The sequence below is a fragment of the Lissotriton helveticus genome, chromosome 12 (genome assembly GCF_964261635.1).
Source record: "Lissotriton helveticus chromosome 12, aLisHel1.1, whole genome shotgun sequence".
Lineage (NCBI taxonomy): Eukaryota > Metazoa > Chordata > Amphibia > Caudata > Salamandridae > Lissotriton > Lissotriton helveticus.
In genome coordinates, this window is record NC_136073.1 from 856,129,088 (window position 1) to 856,148,194 (window position 19,107).

Genomic DNA, 19,107 nt, shown 5'->3' on the forward strand with positions numbered 1-19,107 from the left:
GGCCCTACACCAGGGCTGTTCAAAGATGGTGAACGGGGCTGGAACCTTGACAAATTTTCAGGATACTTTTTGACTTAGGATAGTCATTCCTGTTCCTTGGATCAATTGAATTTAGGTTTACCATATGCAGCTATCCTGAAACCTATGCATGTAAGAGGCCTTATTTGATCAATGTTGGATAAATGTGCATTAGAAGATGTCTGCTTGGGCAGCAGAAACAAGACAGCACTGCAATAGTTGCATGAGTGAAAATGCAGTGGTGAACCAGTAATAAAGTGTAGGGTTGTGGTTTTGTTTGCTTATGGACACAGGTGAGATAACGTTTGTGAGTGCATCACTCTCCAGTCATGGGCCTCCCCACCAGCCATGTGACCCGGCATTTCTTTCTTCTCCTCCCACCTCACCGCCCTCAGGTAGCGCCATCTTTAAGTGGAACAAGGAGATTGGGACACCCTCTCAGACATCTGCCAAGTGACAGCCAAAGCTGTGGCCATCCCAGTTACCACCAATTTAAGAGGAGATTGCTCTACCAGGTTTCAAATGACTGAGGTTGTTGCCCTGTGCAGGATTGTGGTTTTGCGTATTGTGTTGGATTTCTTTTGTTTAGGACGCACAAAGGAGAATGTTTGTAGCTTTATAAATAAATAGTGTCATCCTCTAATTTTAAGACTCCTCAGAACCTGCATAACCTTCAAGATCTAACCCCTGACCCCTCCTAACCTCTCCTAATAGGGCGTCCATCCAAGGAATCCAGGAGAAGTACAAGAAGGTCAAAGGCAAATTTCCCTCACATCTGCCCTCTTTGAACCAATTAGGACCTGATGGGCCTTGAGTTACAACCCCAATTAATCTTCCCACTATCTCATCCGTCTTAAATGTATAAACCTGCACCATCCTGCCTCTCCACCTTAAAAAACCTACTTCTTCCTTTCATATATCTACCATTCTCACCTCGTCTCTTCCATCCCCTATTCACACACACTCGTGTGGGTCCTGCCTCACGGCCTCAGGCTAGGCTCGTTAATCATAGACCCACTATCATTGTGTCTTTAGCTATTTTTTGGGGTTCTCTATCCCTGTTTCTGTATGGATAGACCCCGAAGAACCAATAATGTGGTATCTGTGCTCATCGTCTGAAACATCTCTGCCTCTAGGTAGACCCCAAAGATCTACTACTGTGGCGTCTCTGGCTCATTGGCGGCAACATCTCCACATCTGGGTGGAGCCCACAGACTCACTACTGTGGGGTTGGTGGCTCATCATGTTTGCCCCTTCTCCTCTTCTGAGTGGAGCACATGGAGCTCTGGGTGGTCCCATTACTCATGGATCCATGTCTGTGGTGTCTTTAGGACTCCTTGGGTTGCACCTTCTCTGCTTCTGAATGGACCTGGCTCCGTTCTCATATCAACGTATACAGTTGCCTTAAGAAGTAGGTGTTATAGGGTAATCATGGTGGGTGTATGCAACTTTGACTCAATCACTCAAATCTCTATCCACCATGCTCCATGCTTATGCACATCTACTAGCTCATGGCAACAAGTTAGGAGCACACCTCCAAGCCTCATGCACCACACCAAATCTTCTATCATAGACCATTCTACAAAAACTAGCAACTATGCATACCAAGCCGAGTAGATACTTATCGATTATGGGACTGTGGGGGTTTCTTTTGTCTTTTTATTTAAAAGTTGATAGTATATTGATTCGCCTAACTGTCTAGAAACTGACTCAAGGAAGAGCCTGAAAGGAACTTGTTTAAACTTTCTAGAGAATACGCATTGGCTTATAGAGAAATGTAAGATCTCAGTTATGGACAACCACTTGATGCTCCAAGGTCAAGGAATCCAACCTTATTTAATACAGATTCAAAGCTGTTATTCATGTATGTTATTGACACGTTTCGAGGGGGGACTTTTTTTAGACTGGTTACATTCCCAGAGACAAACTCTTGGTGTAAAAATTTGCCATTATGTCCATGTGACGATATTTCAGTTCAATCAATGTTAAATTGCATACTTTTTTGTAAATTTTACGAGATGCCAAGGAGAAGATTTCTAATATTCATTCTGAAAAAGTGGGGATTTAGACAATGTAGAGCAGCACTTCTGAGGCTTCAAATGCTGGAGGATGAATTGATCATGTTGCTTATGTTGTCCTTTTTAAAAGCTGTAATCAGACTTAGGATTACAATGAATTATCTGTCTGAGCCAGTTCAAATATTTTGATGTATCGAACATGAGCTGCTTTTTTTATTACACTATAATGATTTATAGCAATTTTGATGTAGTTTTATGGTAAAACGTTTTATAATGTAATGTGGTTTTTATTGTGCTTTTATGGTTTTTAATCAAAATCGAATAAAGCAGTCTTTGAATTGACTTGAAAAGTTGATAGTATATTTATTTATTTATTTATTTATTCATTCAAAGTTTTATATAGCGCGAACAAGATCCTTACAGATATCAGAGCGCTTCACAAAGACAGGGTAGGGGCAGTAGGAATGAACAGAGATAATGGAAGCAATATAATAGTCACTGACATGGTAGGATAATAATAACATACATAAAACATATCCATATACAAACAGGTAAACAGGTAATATAAGAAGGCACCAGTCATTGATCCCACTACAGAGGTGTTCAGGTACACCTTGGGTGTGTGGATGGCTTATACCAATGTCTTAGTGTATAGAGAACACTGAGTGGGGGCATCGGGAGAGTGAATCAGTAAACCAAAGTGTAACATATATTGGTCGGTATTAAGAGAGTAGCGTAAAAGTGTCCCCCATCAAGTAGAAGTGTAGTGCCAAAGGACAAGGTGAACAGTGATACAGCAGCAATGCAGAGTCTCTGATCCAGCACCTATAAGGATCAGGAGATCTTGGCCAGAAGGATGGTTTTCACCTCTTTCTTGAATAGTGCGGTGGAGGAGATAAGCCTGGTTTCAGGAGGGAGCGCATTCCAGATCCTGGGTGCCATTCCTGAGAAGGAGCGCTTGTATGTTTTCTCTTTCCGGAATCTACGAGGTTTCAGGAGTAGATTTTTTGTACTTCTATTGGATCTCGAACCTCCTGATACAGACAACTTTTGAGCGAGGTAGTTGGGTGCCTTGTGGTGCAAGGCTGCGTGTGTCATAACAGCAATTTTTAGCTGTATTCTGGCTTCAAAAGGCAGCCATTTTAGAGACTTTAAATCTGGGGATATATGCGAGTGTTTTCTTGAGCCAGTAATGAGTCTCGCGGCAGCGTTCAGTGAGGCTCTTAAGGGTGCTGTTGTGGATAGTGGGAGTCCGCTGAGGGCCACAATTCGTAGTCTATTCGAGGGATGACTAAAGCTTGTACAGCAGTTTGGAAGTCTTCGGCAGGGAGGAAAGGTTTAATTTTCCTCAGAGTGTTGATTTGGAAATTAGCTCCTTTTGTGGCTTTGCTAACGTGCTGCTGCATGTTGAGCTTGGCGTCGAGTGTGATGCCTAGGGATTTTGCCGAATCCACGATGGTAGGTTGGACATTGAGCGCTGTTAGGTTATTGAGCCAGGTTTGGGTGGTGGAAATTTTCGCCGAGGGTGAGATGAGTAGGAACTCAGTTTTCAGAGCATTTAGTTTGAGGTGATTATCGGCCAGCCATGATTGAGTGTTAATAAGTGTGGAGTTCAGATGTTTGATATCTTCCGGGGATTGTAGCTTTAGGTAAAGTTGGGTGTCGTCGGCGTACATATGGAATTGGACATTGGAAGCTTGGAGCAAGGTGGCGAGCGGTTCCATGACGAGGTTGAACAGTGTGGGGGAGAGGGAGGATCCTTGTGGGACACCTAGATCTGCAGGCACAGGTGTAGATAGCACATTGTCAATCTTGAACTTCTGAGACCGGTTGTGAAGGAAGGACGAAAACCATTTGAGAACAGTTCCCGATAGACCCATTCTAGTGCTTAGCAGCTCCAGCAAGTTCTCATGTTGGACCGTGTCAAATGCTGAAGAGAGGTCAAGAAGGATGAGGAGGCAGGACTCATTGCGATCAAGAATTTGGAGGGCGTCATCAATTATGTGTGTCATAGCTGTTTCCGTGCTATGTTTCGCTCGGAAGCCTGATTGATGAGGGATGAGGAGGTCAAATTGATCAATGTGTTTTGTGTTTTAGAATATTTGGGGGACAAGTGTCCCAATATATTTATTTTACCCCCTGAAAAGTGCATTGGGCCTTGTAAGAGATGTGATAGCACTATACAAGTGCACATAAAATAGATTCTAAGGATGGGAGATGCTCAGAGTGGAGCCTAAGCATGGGGAGAGTGACAATGGGAGAGGAAGAGACACACATGGTAAGACTCATACACTAGAACAGGAATATATTGACAGGGGGTGAGGCGAGAGAGGTTTGCACATAGCGATAAAGCAAGACACTGAACCATCACTAGGAAAGTGAAACACTGGCACACACCATAACCGGAAAAAAAAAGATTGCTGATCACACCTGCACAGAACAGTCAAAGATCAAGAGTCCAATACCCCATTAGAGCCTCAGCATGTGTGGGCATACACTCCCAGCAGAGAGCAGTCTGTAGAACAAGGCCAGGGAAGCACTTGTTTGTACACAATACTTTCAGAACACTTTCACAGAGGATGTGGAAAATAACAAAACGCAATCCCAAAAGAGCCACATGGCCATGTACACAGCGAACGCTGCATTATACATAAGGCTCATTAAATAATGCAGTGATAGGAAATGTCTTCTTTAGATGCCGGAATGTATAATAGATGCCAACTCTACATTGGTGGCGTCTTTTACACATACTTTGCAGGATTATGCTTCGAGATGTGCAATGCCAGTGTTCTCACACCTAGGCAGAAGCCTACACCCCCTCGAAACTTTCTCAAAAGGAGGCACGTAGCATTTCTCTTCCCAAAAGTCTGTTTCACTCCACATTGTTATGAGAATAAACCTTATGCTCTTGGCTCACTGTTCTCCGCCCATTGCCACTCTGTCATTGTCACTCTAGGAATGCCCATGACACCTTCTCCTGCTTTCATACAATACTTACTCCAGGATACTGCTTTCCATGCATGCTCTTCCAGTTTCTCCACTCTTCATCCAGCAACGGGTCCAACGCGCCAGAGGAAGACGCCAACAGGACTGCCGCGAGGACAGCCAGGTCCCTGACGTTCGCCATGGCCATCAACCTAAAGTGAGTATTCTTGGTTAGTCCTGAGGAAGAGAAAAGAGTAACTAAGCACTCGGCTGAATTTAATTTGGTTAGATTAAAAATGGTACTACAGGTATAGTGCCAGAATATAGTAGTGTAAATATTATCTGACAAAAATATAGTGTACTAAATATTGTTTATGAAAATATCACCCCATTGGTGTTAATAATAGAACATCTTCAGCCAATGAAGGAATATTTTTGTAGACAATGTTTAGGCCACAATGTTTACGTCACACAATATTTTTATTATCATTATTCTTCCATGTAGCCGCTACTACATCACCAAAGGGGTATCGGGTGGGTTCTGTCTGGTCTAAATCAATTTAGGACATGGTGCAGTAGAACCACCAGAGAGAGGTGGTGGCCGCCTATCTTTTGTATGCACCACCTTATTTAGTGTGGAGGGTACAGCACAGTTGCCACCGGCCATGCTAGAAGAAAAACTTTTGCAACAGAGTTGTTAGCAGTGGACATGGCATGTGAAGCATAAGGTGGCCCATCCCATGAGACCTCCCACTTTTTATTTCCTGACGGGGTCCGCCATGTGCCACCATGGCGGTCCCAGAGAGGAAGAGTGAGTACTTGTCACCTACACTTTGAGAGAAAACTCCCAGGGCATCAGGAACATTCGTTTTTCAAATTCTGGACACAGATCCTGCTATAGGGATCTATCTTAAGGAGCAAGGTACCGTATAGTATAACAAACAAGCCGTCAATGCCTCTTTTTCACCAAAAGGGCTCCCGTCATGAAAGTAGAAGACACTTCAAGGATTAAAAAAGGCTGTCACTTCGAGATAGGGTGGGCATACGACATCCCGACCAGCGGAGGGACACCTGAGATCAAAACGAAGCCTTAATTGTCAGAATCTGATTTGGAAGGGAGAGCTAGTCTTTTCTCTGTTTCTAGTTTATAAGCGTTGTTTGATTGGGACCTCCTCTTTATTATTCCTATGTTATAGAACAGGTATTTTGTTGGCAGCTTGTTGTTTTTAGTGTTCACAGTTTACAGAAGATATCTTGTTGATGATAGTCTGTTCTTCTTAGTATTCCAACAAAGAAATTCAATGTGATAACATATCTGTACACATGTGATGCAAAGAGCAGATCCTAATAAAACCCTGCGGAACCGGGTCACCGCCCAAGGGAATAGTCCAATATGGAGGCCGTGAACTCATAAATGGCCCTAAAAGATCGTACGCAAATTCCATCTTAATTTGAAATTCTGTCAGTTTGAAGTAAATTGACTCACTGGCATGCTTCTCTATTGCCTTCCTCAATGGGTGAATGCCCTAAAGCTGTATCCGTAGAGTCAGGGATCTTGTCTTGCTCCTGGACTTAATAAACCCGGACTAAAAAATGTATGAAGTGACAAACCTTTGCCTCAGTCAGCTTCACACCCTGTGCAGAATATTTCACATTGAATGACTGAGGACAAGGCCTTTGTTAAGGCCAGAGTAGAGAATGACAATTCTGCTTACCATGGCTGGCCCCAAGAAAATAACCTACTTTTCCTAAAAGTACAAAACATTTTAGATATGTCTTTAATCTAAAACAAATTGATCCACTGTCATATAATCTGTCAGGGACAGCAGCTCCCAGTGTTCAAACCGGATTATCAGCCCAAACTTTCTAGTAAACAAATTAAAAGTAATATGTGCCTAGGAATCCCAGGTCAGAAAACAAAGTTATGTTCATATAACAGTATTCCAAATGGGGAATAAAACCCTTCTGCGTACAAGCAGCAGAATCCTAGAACACCCTTCGGCTCAAAATGCGCAATGAACCTTCACTGCAAAGATTCTTCAAATCTCTAAAAGATATGGTTCTTTACCCAAAAAAGTGCTTCGTGTTACACCCTTTTCCGTGCTCACCACTGCCTATTCTTTAGCTCCAAGACTCCTCTGGAGTGTATGCTGCACTTGAAAATTTACCCAAATGAAGAGTTTACAGAATCTGCCTTTTAGTGGATCCTGCTATGCAGTTTTCTTCATTTACAGAAATTAGCTTGTTTGAGAACTTCTACTCTTCAGTATCCCTAGTTGGAAAACCAAACTCGCTGATGGCACTCTGATCTTTTGTATCTATGGTTTACAAAAGCTGTTTTATGGGTGGTATCCTTTTCTTCAATATTCCCAGTTTACAGAAGATGCCTTGTAGGTGGCAGTCTGTTCTTTTTTTAGTATTCCTTTGTTTACAGAAGAATCATTGTTAGTTTTCTGCTCTTTTTTCTAATTTACGGTTTACAGTAGTTGGCTTGTTGGTAGTATCCTGCTCTTTAGTGGACCTAAATTGCAGTTGCTGTCTTTGCTGGTATGTCCCATTCTTTGATACACCTAGACTGTAGAGGCTGCCCTGTTGGTGGTTTTCTGCTCTTCAGTAGCCCCAGTTTACAGTTGATGTCTTGTGGGTGGTATCCTCTTATTTAGACGTCCCAGTTTACAGAGGCTGCTTGTTGGTGAGGCCCTGCTCTTTAATATTCTTATTTTACTAATTATACCCTGTTAATGGCAATCTGTTCTTTGTAGTATTCCTAGTTTTACAGAGGATGCCTTGAGGGTGGTATTATGCTGTTGTTTTGTTTACAGTTTACAATAGCTGGTTTATTGGTATTATGCTTCTCTTTAGTGTTCATTCAATGCAGAAGTTGCTCTGTTGGTGGCAGGCTGGTGTTCAGTAGTTTAGTTTAAGTTTACAGAAGCTGACTTGTTGATATCATTCATGCTCTTTAGTATTGCTGGTTGTCTTAGTGGAGGCCTCCTGCTGCTTTTGGGTTCCTAGGTTACAGAAGCTGCCTTGTTTCTGGCATCCTGTCTTTTTGGTGTTTCTAGTTTATAGAAATTGTATTATTATTGGTAATCTGCATGTTTGGAATTTCTAGCTGCTTGCTGTTGCTAGATTACAGAAGATGCCTTGTTGGTGGTATACTGCATTTTTGGTGTTCCTAAGTTACAGAAGCTGCCTTGTTGCTGGTATGCTGGGTTCTTGTTGTTCGTAGGTTACCGAAGCTGCCTTGCTGCTGGTATGTTGGTTTTTTGGTGTTCGTAGGTTACAGAAGCTGCCTTGTTGGTGGTATCCTGCCTTTTTGGTGTTACTAGATCACAGAAGCTTCCTTGTTGCGGGTTTGCTGGTTTGTTGGTGTTTGTAGGTTAAAGAAGCTCTCTTGGTGGTAGCTGCCTTGCTTGTGGTATCCTACGTTTGTGGTGCAACTGCTCTGGGAAGCAGCATTGAACCACCCACTTTGTTTTCCTTGTAAGGCATGTTTTGTGCATTTTAAAGGATGTGTCTGGCTTCTGCTGAGCACCATCTTAAGATAAAAAGATTTATAAAGATTTTCCCTTTATTCCCTTAAATGCTCAAACAATGGTGGTAACTGCACTGATTCTATATAAGGTACACTACTGCAATGGTCTGTACTTAAACATGCAATACAAACATCTTACCAGGCTACAAGCCTTGCAGAATACTGCTGCCAGATTGTTGGCAGGCATTCCCAAACACAAATCTGTAACGCAAGCCATCCGTAAGCTTCACTCCCTCCCTGCCAGGCAGCGTATTAGATTCAAAGCCATTTGTATTGCCTACAAAGCTCTTCATGGCATAGGCCCAGCATATTTGAAACAATCTTTCAAATGGTACAGTCCAAGGAGAAACCTTCATTCTACTGGCACTTTGGAACTTGTGGTTCCCAGATTTAAGTGGACCAATTGGGGAGGAATAAGTCTTGTAGCCTCCACCACAAAAGAATGGAACCAACTCCCTTTTCATACTAGCTTCTGGAAGGAATTAAAAGTGTGGTTCTTTCTCCAGCTAAGGATGATTCAATGCTTATTCACTCGGAGCTAGCGCCTTGACACTGCCCGGTATTTGTTTGCGCTTTAGAAGTCACTATAACATAACTAGATTACACAAGCTGCCTTGTTGGTGGTATCCTGTGCTTTTGGGGTTCCTAGGTCTCTGATGTTGCTAGATTACCGAAGCTGCCTTGTTGGTGGTTTGCTGTGTTATTGGTGTTTGTAGGTTACAGAAGCTGCCTTGTTGGTAGTATCCTGCGCTTTTGGTGTTCCTCGGTTACAGAAGCTGCCTTCCTGGTGTTGCTGTATCACAGAAGCTGCCTTGCTTGTTGTAACCTACGTTTTTGGTGCAATTAGATTACCGAAGCTGCCTTGTTGGTGGTATCCTGAGGTTTTTTGGGTTCCTAGGTTTTTAATGTTGATAGATTACCGAAGCTGCCTTGTTAGTGGTATCCTGAGGTTTTTTGGGTTCCTAGGTTTTTAATGTTGATAGATTACCGAAGCTGCCTTGTTGGTGGTATCCTGAGGTTTTTTGGGTTCCTAGGTTTTTAATGTTGATAGATTACCGAAGCTGCCTTGTTGGTGGTATCCTGAGGTTTTTTGGGTTCCTAAGTTTTTAATGTTGATAGATTACCGAAGCTGCCTTGTTGGTGGTATCCTGAGGTTTTTTGGGTTCCTAGGTTTTAAATGTTGATAGATTACCGAAGCTGCCTTGTTGGTGGTATCCTGAGGTTTTTTGGGTTCCTAGGTTTTAAATGTTGATAGATTACCGAAGCTGCCTTTTTGTTGGTATCCTGCATTTTTGGGGTTCCTAGATTTTTGGTGTTCCTAGGTTACCGAATCTTCCTTCTTGGTGGTATCCTGTGTTTTTTCTGTTCCTAGGTTACAGAAGCTGCCTTGTTGATGGTATCTTGCAGTGGCGGCTCCTCCGCTAAGGGGGAGAAGCATCGCCCCACTGCTTTTAAGCAGTGTCCCTAAAGGAAAAATAAAATGAGAATAACTAAGTTATTATCATTTAAATTGTTCCTTGTTGCAGCAGCTTTGTAGACAGGGTGGGCTGCTGTGCTGACGGAGCAGGGGATGGGAGGAGTGGTTCGCACTCCCTAAAGTGCGCATGAATGTTTGATCAGCCCTCTGGGGCTTCCAAGCATTAATTTGCACTTTGCATGTTCAACATGCAGGCTGCATTACAGCCTGCATGGAGAACATGCCCAGCCTCCCATTCGCTGGCCGAGCACCGATTCACGGCGCTCAGACCAATCCCAACGCTGCATTGCAGTGTTGTGATTGGCTATCGGAAGACTGAGAGCCGCGTGCATCCTGCTTCCTGCCCTGGAAGCGGGGAAGAAGACCGAGAGGAGGCGTCAACAGCAGGCGTCAGACAGGTGTGTATTTTAATTGTTTTATTACATTCCTTCCTCCACCGCCCCCACCGCCTTCAAATACCAGCCACCACTGGTATCCTGCCCTTTAGTGCTCCTAGATTAAAGAAGCTGCCTTGTCTGAGAGATATTGCTCTTTAGTATTCCTAGTTTACAGCTGTTTTGTTGGTGGTATCCTGTTCTTTAGTAGTCCCATTTTACAGAAGAGGCATTGTGGCAGGTATACAGCTATTCTGTGTGTTAGTGAACAGAGGCTGACTTTGATGGCATCCTTCCCTGCAATGACCCTGCTTTGTAGAAATGATCCTGTTTGTGAGGTTCCACTCTTCAATATTGCAGTTGACAACAGCTGGCTTGCTGGTGGCATATGCTTTGTAGTTAGAGTTTGCAGAAGCTGTCCTGTTAGTGATTCAAATGAAAGGTGTGTGGAGGAGCAAACGATAAACCCTTACAAGTTGTTTTTAAGGTCTGGCTTGGCACTGCAGCTGTCACCAGACAATTATGCGAGCATCACTAGAGAGTGGCTTTGGCTCCGCCCACATGGTGGGAGTACATGTTTTGATTGGGCAGAAGTTGTGTGCTTCCACACATAAAGTGTTTGCCCCCCACCAGCTGTGATCATTTGGTTTATGTATCCTGCTGCTTGAGCTTTCAGGGGCAGTGATCTGACATTAGGATGCTATTAACGTTTCGTAGATAACAAAATGATGTATTGTGTTTTTCTCTGGCAGCAGCACAGATGGGAGGAGGACAGTCATCAACCTACATGGACGTTGAGTTCAGGCTTGACAATGCAAGTGTCACCGGATCTTTTAACCTACACCAATATTATTCTAGTTATTTGCTTCCCCACAAATACATTCCATTCCCCGCCTATATCCTTGTAATGCTTCACATTACCATACAATATTTCTTTGAAGCCAGACCAACTGGCATTGCCAATGCCTGTCTGCTAATGGGTGCATTCAATTCCAAGGTGACCCTTAACAAATGTTGCCAAAGTATCCAAAAACTCTAGCCAGTAAAGCAGGGCTTGGAACGGGGACTAAGACGGAATCTTCTGGTAACATCTCTCCCAACAGCAGGAACACAGTCTGTCTGGTCAAGGGGTCTATGTACCCCTTTTCTGTCCTTATTCACCTCTTTTAATTTGAATGCACTCTTTGCATTGTTTTGGGATTCCTCAAACAATTCGCTTTCCGCAATTTCTGCTTCTTTTTTGAATCCATTACTCACAAAGTCAATTGTTTTCTGTACATCTTTTTACCATAATGAAATTTCAGTAATTACAACGCCCATCCTGGAAATGTGTGGACTAGTTCTCGACTATCTCTGAAAAGAGTATTTTTTAAATTAATTTTAAGGTATCCTTAAAAAAACAGGAATACTGTATGAGGGGGTGTTCACCGGCAACACCGAGAGAGGTCAACCAGATCTCAAATGCAATGTACCTCACGAGCAGTGATGAGGCAAATGTTACACCTCCAGGTCAAATAAGCGAAATCTGACTTACTGGAAAGCAAAGACGTCCGTATTCCAAGATTGGCGGGGATGCAGACGTTTAATCACTCAGCAAGCCGGAGCATGAACTAGTTTGGTATTCCCATTGGCTTGAATGATGGAATCGTCCCCGGATTCTCCTCCTCGTTTGCTAGTCGGCGGCAGAAGGTTCAGCAATGCCACCATCTTGTTAAGACTTTTACCTGCCTTCCCCTGAAACCCACCACACAACTGTATTCCAATTGTTCAGAGGTAGTCATACAATGTATAACCTACAAATTTGCAAGTAATGCCTCTGTTGGCTTTAAAGATTTAAACTCTTAAAATATTGGAAGTAGATGATTTCATGACAAAAAATAGAAGTCAGAAGTGGGAAAGCAAGTGGAATCTATTGGTTTTAAAATTGCTGTCAATAATTGGAGTTTCAACAGGAGCACCACAGTTTGTAAGGAGCAAATATATTAAGTCATCGTTTGCCAGCTGTCTTATTGCTTCGTGGCTCCTAATTTTCTAAACTAATTTGTCTGTTTAGCCTTCACAAAACTGGAAAAGGGCTTACGTGGACTGTACCAAACAGCTGTGCGCATTAAGATGAACGGCAAGACAGGGCCTTTGTTAATTCACCCCTCTTGGGTCAGTCTTGAACAATCTTATTCAATTTACCATGTTTGCTTGTTTTTGTTTACTTCACTCTATTTCCTCCCCCCACAATTTAGTGTTTCTCTGAAAAGGTGTCGAGGCCAAGGCTTCTCTCTGTATCAAGGGTCAAGTACATTGCGCTTGCTTGTTTGAGCAGGAACCTCGGAACCTCCTTTAGCAATAGCACTACATGAAACGCGAGCCCAAGGAGAAACAGGAGCACAAGGAGAAACAGGAGCACAAGGAGAAACGCAAATCGGGTCGTGTGCAACTCACCGCATTGTATGCCAGTGGGAAACAACTAGCTCTAGTCTACTCCGTCTGTAGCTACAAAGATCTCCAATTTGCAGGCTGCATCCCTCTCATCAAGTACTAATGGGATGTCATATGGTCTTCATTCACCTTTGTTATCACAGCATGGGCATTGAATGATTGCCCTAACTGTGACATTGAATGCTGGTGCATCATTGCGGTTTCTCTAACGGAATGTTGAAGCTGTCACCCGCCCTTCCTGGAATAGGCGGTGAAGTTCTACCACTTGCCAGGAGCGGCAATCCATTTATTTTAAGCGTTGGCCCTGGAGTAGTAAATTAAATACAACAAACATTAAAACTTTAAATACATCTTCTCTAGAGGTATCGTAGAAACCAGTCACCCAAATCCTAAAACTATCAACACTCCCAACTTCTTCCACTCCAAAAACCGTGTTATGGAGCGCATTGAAATCTTCAACGCCATCCTCTCATACGGGTCCATCATACATCTTATTGTACGCAAGACATGGCTCAACTTGTCACTGTGACCTACAACGTACAGCTGGATTGAAGAGTAAGTCTGTCTGCCAAGCTTTGGAATGCTCTACCACACTCCATTCGTGCCATGGAAAATTACTTCGTCTTTCACAGAGCAATCAAAACCCATCTCTTCCCATAGTCTAGTGCTTTCTCTTACTACCAGCCTCTATGTTTTCTGCTTCAGCGCTGAGACGCCTCTTTGCTGGGGCAGCTGTGCGCTATACAAAAAATATTAACATAACATAACAAAAGTAGTGGGAGTCCTGTGCATCCTCCAAACACCATACCATGATTTCCACAATGATTCACCTTCTCCTGTCTGCGGGAGTCAGGTATGTGGACCCTCTGAGACCCCACCTTTGCTGTAAGATCTCTACTGTCCTCCACAGTCACAAATACATGTGTATGATTTTCGTTTCCTCAGAAAAACACACCCAAGACTTGTACACGCCAGCGCTCATGACTTCCTCATCAGCACCCTCTTGGTCATCTTACCTGGATTCTACACACGACTTACAGCCATCCCCTCTAGGCTTTGTTTTTTAATTCGAATTTTATATAGAATAGCAAAGTAAAGAAACAACATGACTCTCTAGACTTAGAAGCATCCTTCTCTTTCATTTGTTGGGTTCCCCTGGAAAGGTTACGGATGGTCAGCTTCTCTAAAGCTCTGTCCTGGCCGGCACTACCTTTGTCTGCTATCTGTGGGAGACAAGAAGACTCAGACTATGGCCAATCCACTTGTCGGTGTACTCGCCCCACAATCTAGGCCATACACCTCGCAGGGCATCAAGGCCGCACTCAAGGCTCTCCAAGCGTGCACGCTCAGCCAGCTCAAGCGACAACTTGGTTCTTCATTTTCCTTATTTGGTTTAACACCCTTTCAAATGTTTCCTCACAACATCATGTGGTAATAAACCAACATCCTTTACCAGGGCTGCTCTGTGCTCAAAAGACTTCTGAGAAACCTGTGGTGTGTGAGTCAAAGCGTGAAATGCTCTAACTAGAGCAGTGTGAGCTTTGAAGCATGGGGGTGTGCAGAGATACTAATACCTCCCCCCTAAGAAGACTGAAGCAGCAGCAGGGACCCATCATCAAAGAGGAACATAATCTAAGTGCGTGCGGTGTAGGGTGGGTGTGATAGAAGGAGGCGGGCTTCTTTCAAGCGCCTAGCTTGGAATTTAGAAGTACAGAAGAGGGCACAGGCCTGTAAGGTAATAAACCATCCATGGTTTCCAGGAATACCAAGAACCAAGCAGGAGTGTACCCTCAAGGCAGTTCACAGACTAACAAGGCAACACAAATAACAGAAGCGCACTACACAAACAACAAATATACCCAAGGTGACATTTCCAATCCAGCCAGAACTGTCAACCCCTATATTAAGCCTTCTCCAGACACAAACGCTATTGGCCTTAGTGGGCCCGGTGTTCTCTTTGATGCAAACACAAAATGAACCAGACACAATGACAGCTTCAGAAACTGGAACACTTCACGGTGCACTCGTGAACATGTCAGTCATAATACTTTTATTTGATTTCATTAAAAATCATAAAAGGGTATAAAAACCACCATAATACATTGTAAATTGAATTTAAGGAATTTTTTACAATGCTAGAAGTACGTGCATAATGCAATCAGGTGCTTGAGCAGTCGACGAGTGGTAGGTTTAAAAGTATCTGATAGTGAAATCACTCTTGAACATGGGCAGCCTCCCCAACTAAAGGAATTTAGGAAGCCACCAGGAAATAGGCAGTTCTAGGGACATTTATAAAGTTTGCCATTTTTCACCCAGCTCAATTAACAATCATGAAGTAAGAACATAATCCTCAAACATGATCTACCACCTAATTGGAAACTTAAATAGACCTGGGAGAAGAATTCTCACCAATTCTACAGGTGGCTGTTCCTGAAGACTGATTTAACCGAGTCATTAATCGCTCGATCAAGAAAAGTGGTAGAGGAATAAACGAAGTACCCGGTTTCATAAGCCGGACCTGCACGATATGGCATTGCTCAACTCTAACAACGAAGCTCTTGAGTTCCTTCCACTAGTTGCTGGTGGTTCCCCAGTTTAAGAAGTTTAGAACCAGACGCAAAACCGTTGTCAATCTAGCCTCAAAATTGTGGAATATCCTGCCTGAGGATCTACGCAAATGCTCCAACTTACTCTGTTTCAGGAAACTCCTGAAAACAGCACTGTTCAGAGCTTAAACCTATCTGCCCATGTTTATCTGACTTACCTGCTTCTACAGCGGGGAGATACCCCTTCGGGGGTGATTCCTGCGCTTTACAAATCCCAATACAAATAGTCAAATGGCCCACTCACTTTACTGCTCACAACTACAATGCTATCATAGTCCCAAATGGGCTGAACTTAGTGACTAAAAACCAACCTCTAGTGGTTGCTCTTATATTAACTTAACCATCCTTTTTCATGCCCCACCACTACCACCACCACCACCACCAGCCTCCTTCACAAATAGATTGATCAGTCTGTGAAAAATGTGTGCCAGGATGCATTGGGCTTTTGAACCTTCTCACTCTCTCTGATGACTGTCCAACTTCACCAACGACTGATTTTGTTTTGACAAACTGGTTCCTCACAAAACTTTGTGAAACTGTCAACACGTTCATGAGATACATCAGCTCCACTCAGATGTAAAACTATAATAAAACAGAACCGGAACCCTTGAAAGACCGTGGAGAAAAACCCGCACTATAACCACAAACAATCCGTTACAGAGGCAGAACAGTGTATATCAAGCAGCCATTAAAAAAGTCCAAGAGGTCCCACTACTCACAGCACAATTTAGACACCACACCAGGCTAACGTGCTCTTCGAAAGCGTCTCCAAATTCCGTAACCAGGACACCTGCTCAAACTGCTGTCAGCAGCGCCACAACTCACTAGCATACCATCAAACAATTAGAGTCACCTTTTTCACAAATGTTGCAAAACTACTCAAACAACATTCTGCATGTTCCGCATCCTCTCAATCAAAGAAACTACTGAAGTAGTCAAGTCCACCACAATCACTGGATCACCAAATAACCCAAGCCCCACATCAAATGTATTTGAAAATATCCCCCAGTATCAATAACCAAGAAAATCAATTATTTCACCCCTCTCAGTTGAAAGACTCCCCCAAAGAACTAACCATTTCATACATTAAGTCAATATTTAAGAACAAATGGACTTGAAGGATCATACTCCGCAAACTCCAGGCCAACATTGAATGCTGCATTTAGGGAAGCTGATTGAAAAGGTCTGAAGAGTATACGGTGTACAGTGCACATACCCAGACTCAACCCTTTTTAGTACGCTATGTACAATGCAAATACTCGCACTACCCCTGAAGAGTGAAACAGTGTAGTGCGCAAGTCCATACAACCCTCTGAAGAGGATGTTTTGAAGGGTACATGATCAGACTCACCCAAATGGTGTGTTGTGTCCAGTGCACATGTACAAATGAACCCCTGTACTCTATGATGTGTGCACCATAAGCCCAGGCTCACACCGGAGCAGTGAGAAGGGTACAGTACACATGCCCACACTCACCCCTGAATAAAGGGGCTACTCACCGCGGTCTTCCCGTGTTATAATCTACTGCTATCGAGAGCTCCTGCGAGTGCAGTTAGTGGCTGGGGTCCTCAGGCTGAGAGCAGAGCACCAGTGATGCTTCCGCGTTCACATGCCTGACCACATTTACCACTTCCCTTACTTCCACGCCCCCTTAAAAAAAAACACATAACGGTAATGCAGCCCCCAAAAACCTCCTACAGTATTAGGTACATTTTTTGAAACACAATTTGGAAAGCTTTAGGTTAAACTTTTAATTCAAAAACCACTTAGTATGGAAAATATTAACACAAAATAATTTGAAAGTCTAACTTCATTGCTGCTACTTACCATTACTACAACTTTGCTCTGGTCACCCAGGACTGGAGTTAGATTTGCAAATCTGCCCAGTTGAAGCAATTGCAAGAATTGGGCTGAACTAGAATTTATGGCACGTCACGCTAGTAAAAAATGCAATTTATATTTTTTCAAATCATTTAAGAATAAAACGTTTCAACACTAAATGCGAAATAATTATCACACAATTCAGCTACAGGTTTCTCACTAAATGTCTCTAACTAGGAGCATTTTGAACTAAAAGTTTCAAACTATTAAACCCCATGTACATCCTACATTCGAATAAATCTATGGATCAACCAGTGATGAAGGGCTGATAGGGGCTCAAAACTACTTAAAGGACCCACCACAGCACTGGTTAGGAAGTGTGTCAAAGGATCGGCTCTTTGCACTGTGGCCTGGAACTTTGTCTAGTGGTACTTGACAGTTTTGTGGCTCAGTAAGTTTGCAGCTTTGGCCAATGTTGGTGTTTGCTACATTCTGGGTTGTTGTTGGTCGGCACTAGGGTGTATTCTCTCATGGAGGTTATCACACAAAACACTGAAGTAGGACTGCGATTGCAGCCAAGTGCACTAGTAGTTTGCATTGTGGAATATTTCTGCCCAGTTCCAGGCTTGATTAAAGGGTAGGAGGAATCTGTCTACTGTTGTGATTTGAAGAGACTCAACTCAATCTCTCAAAAGTCATCTCATGATGTTGGTTTTCTGTGTCTGCAGGCAACAAACACCCACCCATTTTCTACTGTCCACAACTTTTATCCACAAGTGAGTGTCAGGGTGCTTTACAAGTAACAACCCGAGACCATGGATGGAGAAAATAAAGAGAACAAGTGGAAGGAACAGCCCAGTGATCGGTTCATTTGAAGCACGTCTTAGCAGTTGGGTTGATAGTTGTAAAAGAAATCAAACACAATGATGTGTAAGACAACAACAGGAGAGAGGTTGATTCTAAATTGAGATATATGTTGAACATGAATGTCCTTACATATTTGGTTTAGGCATTCTGACTGCTGCAGCCTCTCGAAAGCAGCATTAAAAAGAAATTGGCATGGCGATGACACTGAACTTTTGGTTTTAAATCAAATGCCATTTTGCTTCTATGAAGATTTGCACGACTGGGTAGTTTTGAGAAAGATTGTTGCAGGACTTTGAGGGTTTAGCAGAGGAGTTTGAACTGGAGTCTGGCTACAGGAGCTAGTAAGTGGAAGTCACTAAACAGTGCAGATATGTGTCCACGCAAAAGACCATAAACACTACCCAAATCTCCCAACAAGCAGGACACAATCCTGTAACAGTGCCTACAATAAAATAATAAAATATGTTTAAAAAACACTGCCACAGGTTATGGGGATAGGAAAACTGTGCTTCTCACATAGATGCTTTCAACACATGATTAATTATTAGAATCAAAGCCAAAAACTTGAATCCAATTAACAGTATTGTGTCCATTGTGGAATGTAGACACAAAAGTTTACACCACAAGGGGTTACTGTTAAAAAGTGTACGCCGTAAAGCCCGATCGAGAAGGAAGGTCATTGTGTGGTCTTCTCCTCATTCCTTCTCTCTTGGACGAAGAGATCAACGTCTGGCAGGCTTAAGTAAAACCTCATTTGATACCAGTAAGGAAAGGCTTCCAACTAGATTCCATCTAGGAACTCTCTTCTAGAAAGTAGGACACATCCATGCAGGTCCAAACGTCTCTGGTCCTCGGTGCCCTCCGTCATACTTCGCCCAGGTCCATGCACATAGCTACAAGTTATACTAATTGCAAATTAATATTAGTTGATGAGCAATTCTTCCAGTCTCCAGCTTACCCCATGTTTGGTCTACATAAAACATAACCTACTATTAGTGTCAGTAATGACTTTTTAGTATTGTCCGTAAGA

The 19,107-nt window shown here is 43.0% G+C and overlaps 1 protein-coding gene across 2 annotated transcripts in view; it reads right to left on the reverse strand.

Moving 5' to 3' along the window:
• The window catches only part of LOC144797635 (procathepsin L-like), a 36,998-nt gene extending 19,995 nt beyond the window's left edge, over window positions 1-17,003 (reverse strand). Inside the window, exons 1-2 of one of the 2 annotated variants that reach the window (XM_078668329.1) lie at window positions 16,889-17,003; window positions 5,035-5,198 (exon numbers count right to left, since the gene is read on the reverse strand). In XM_078668329.1, the coding sequence (XP_078524455.1) occupies window positions 5,035-5,169 (135 nt within the window). In that variant the 5' untranslated portion in view covers window positions 5,170-5,198; window positions 16,889-17,003. The remainder of the gene's footprint in view (window positions 1-5,034; window positions 5,199-16,888) is intronic. The other variant, XM_078668330.1, reaches the window with a different exon arrangement.
• Window positions 17,004-19,107: the final 2,104 nt, after the last annotated feature.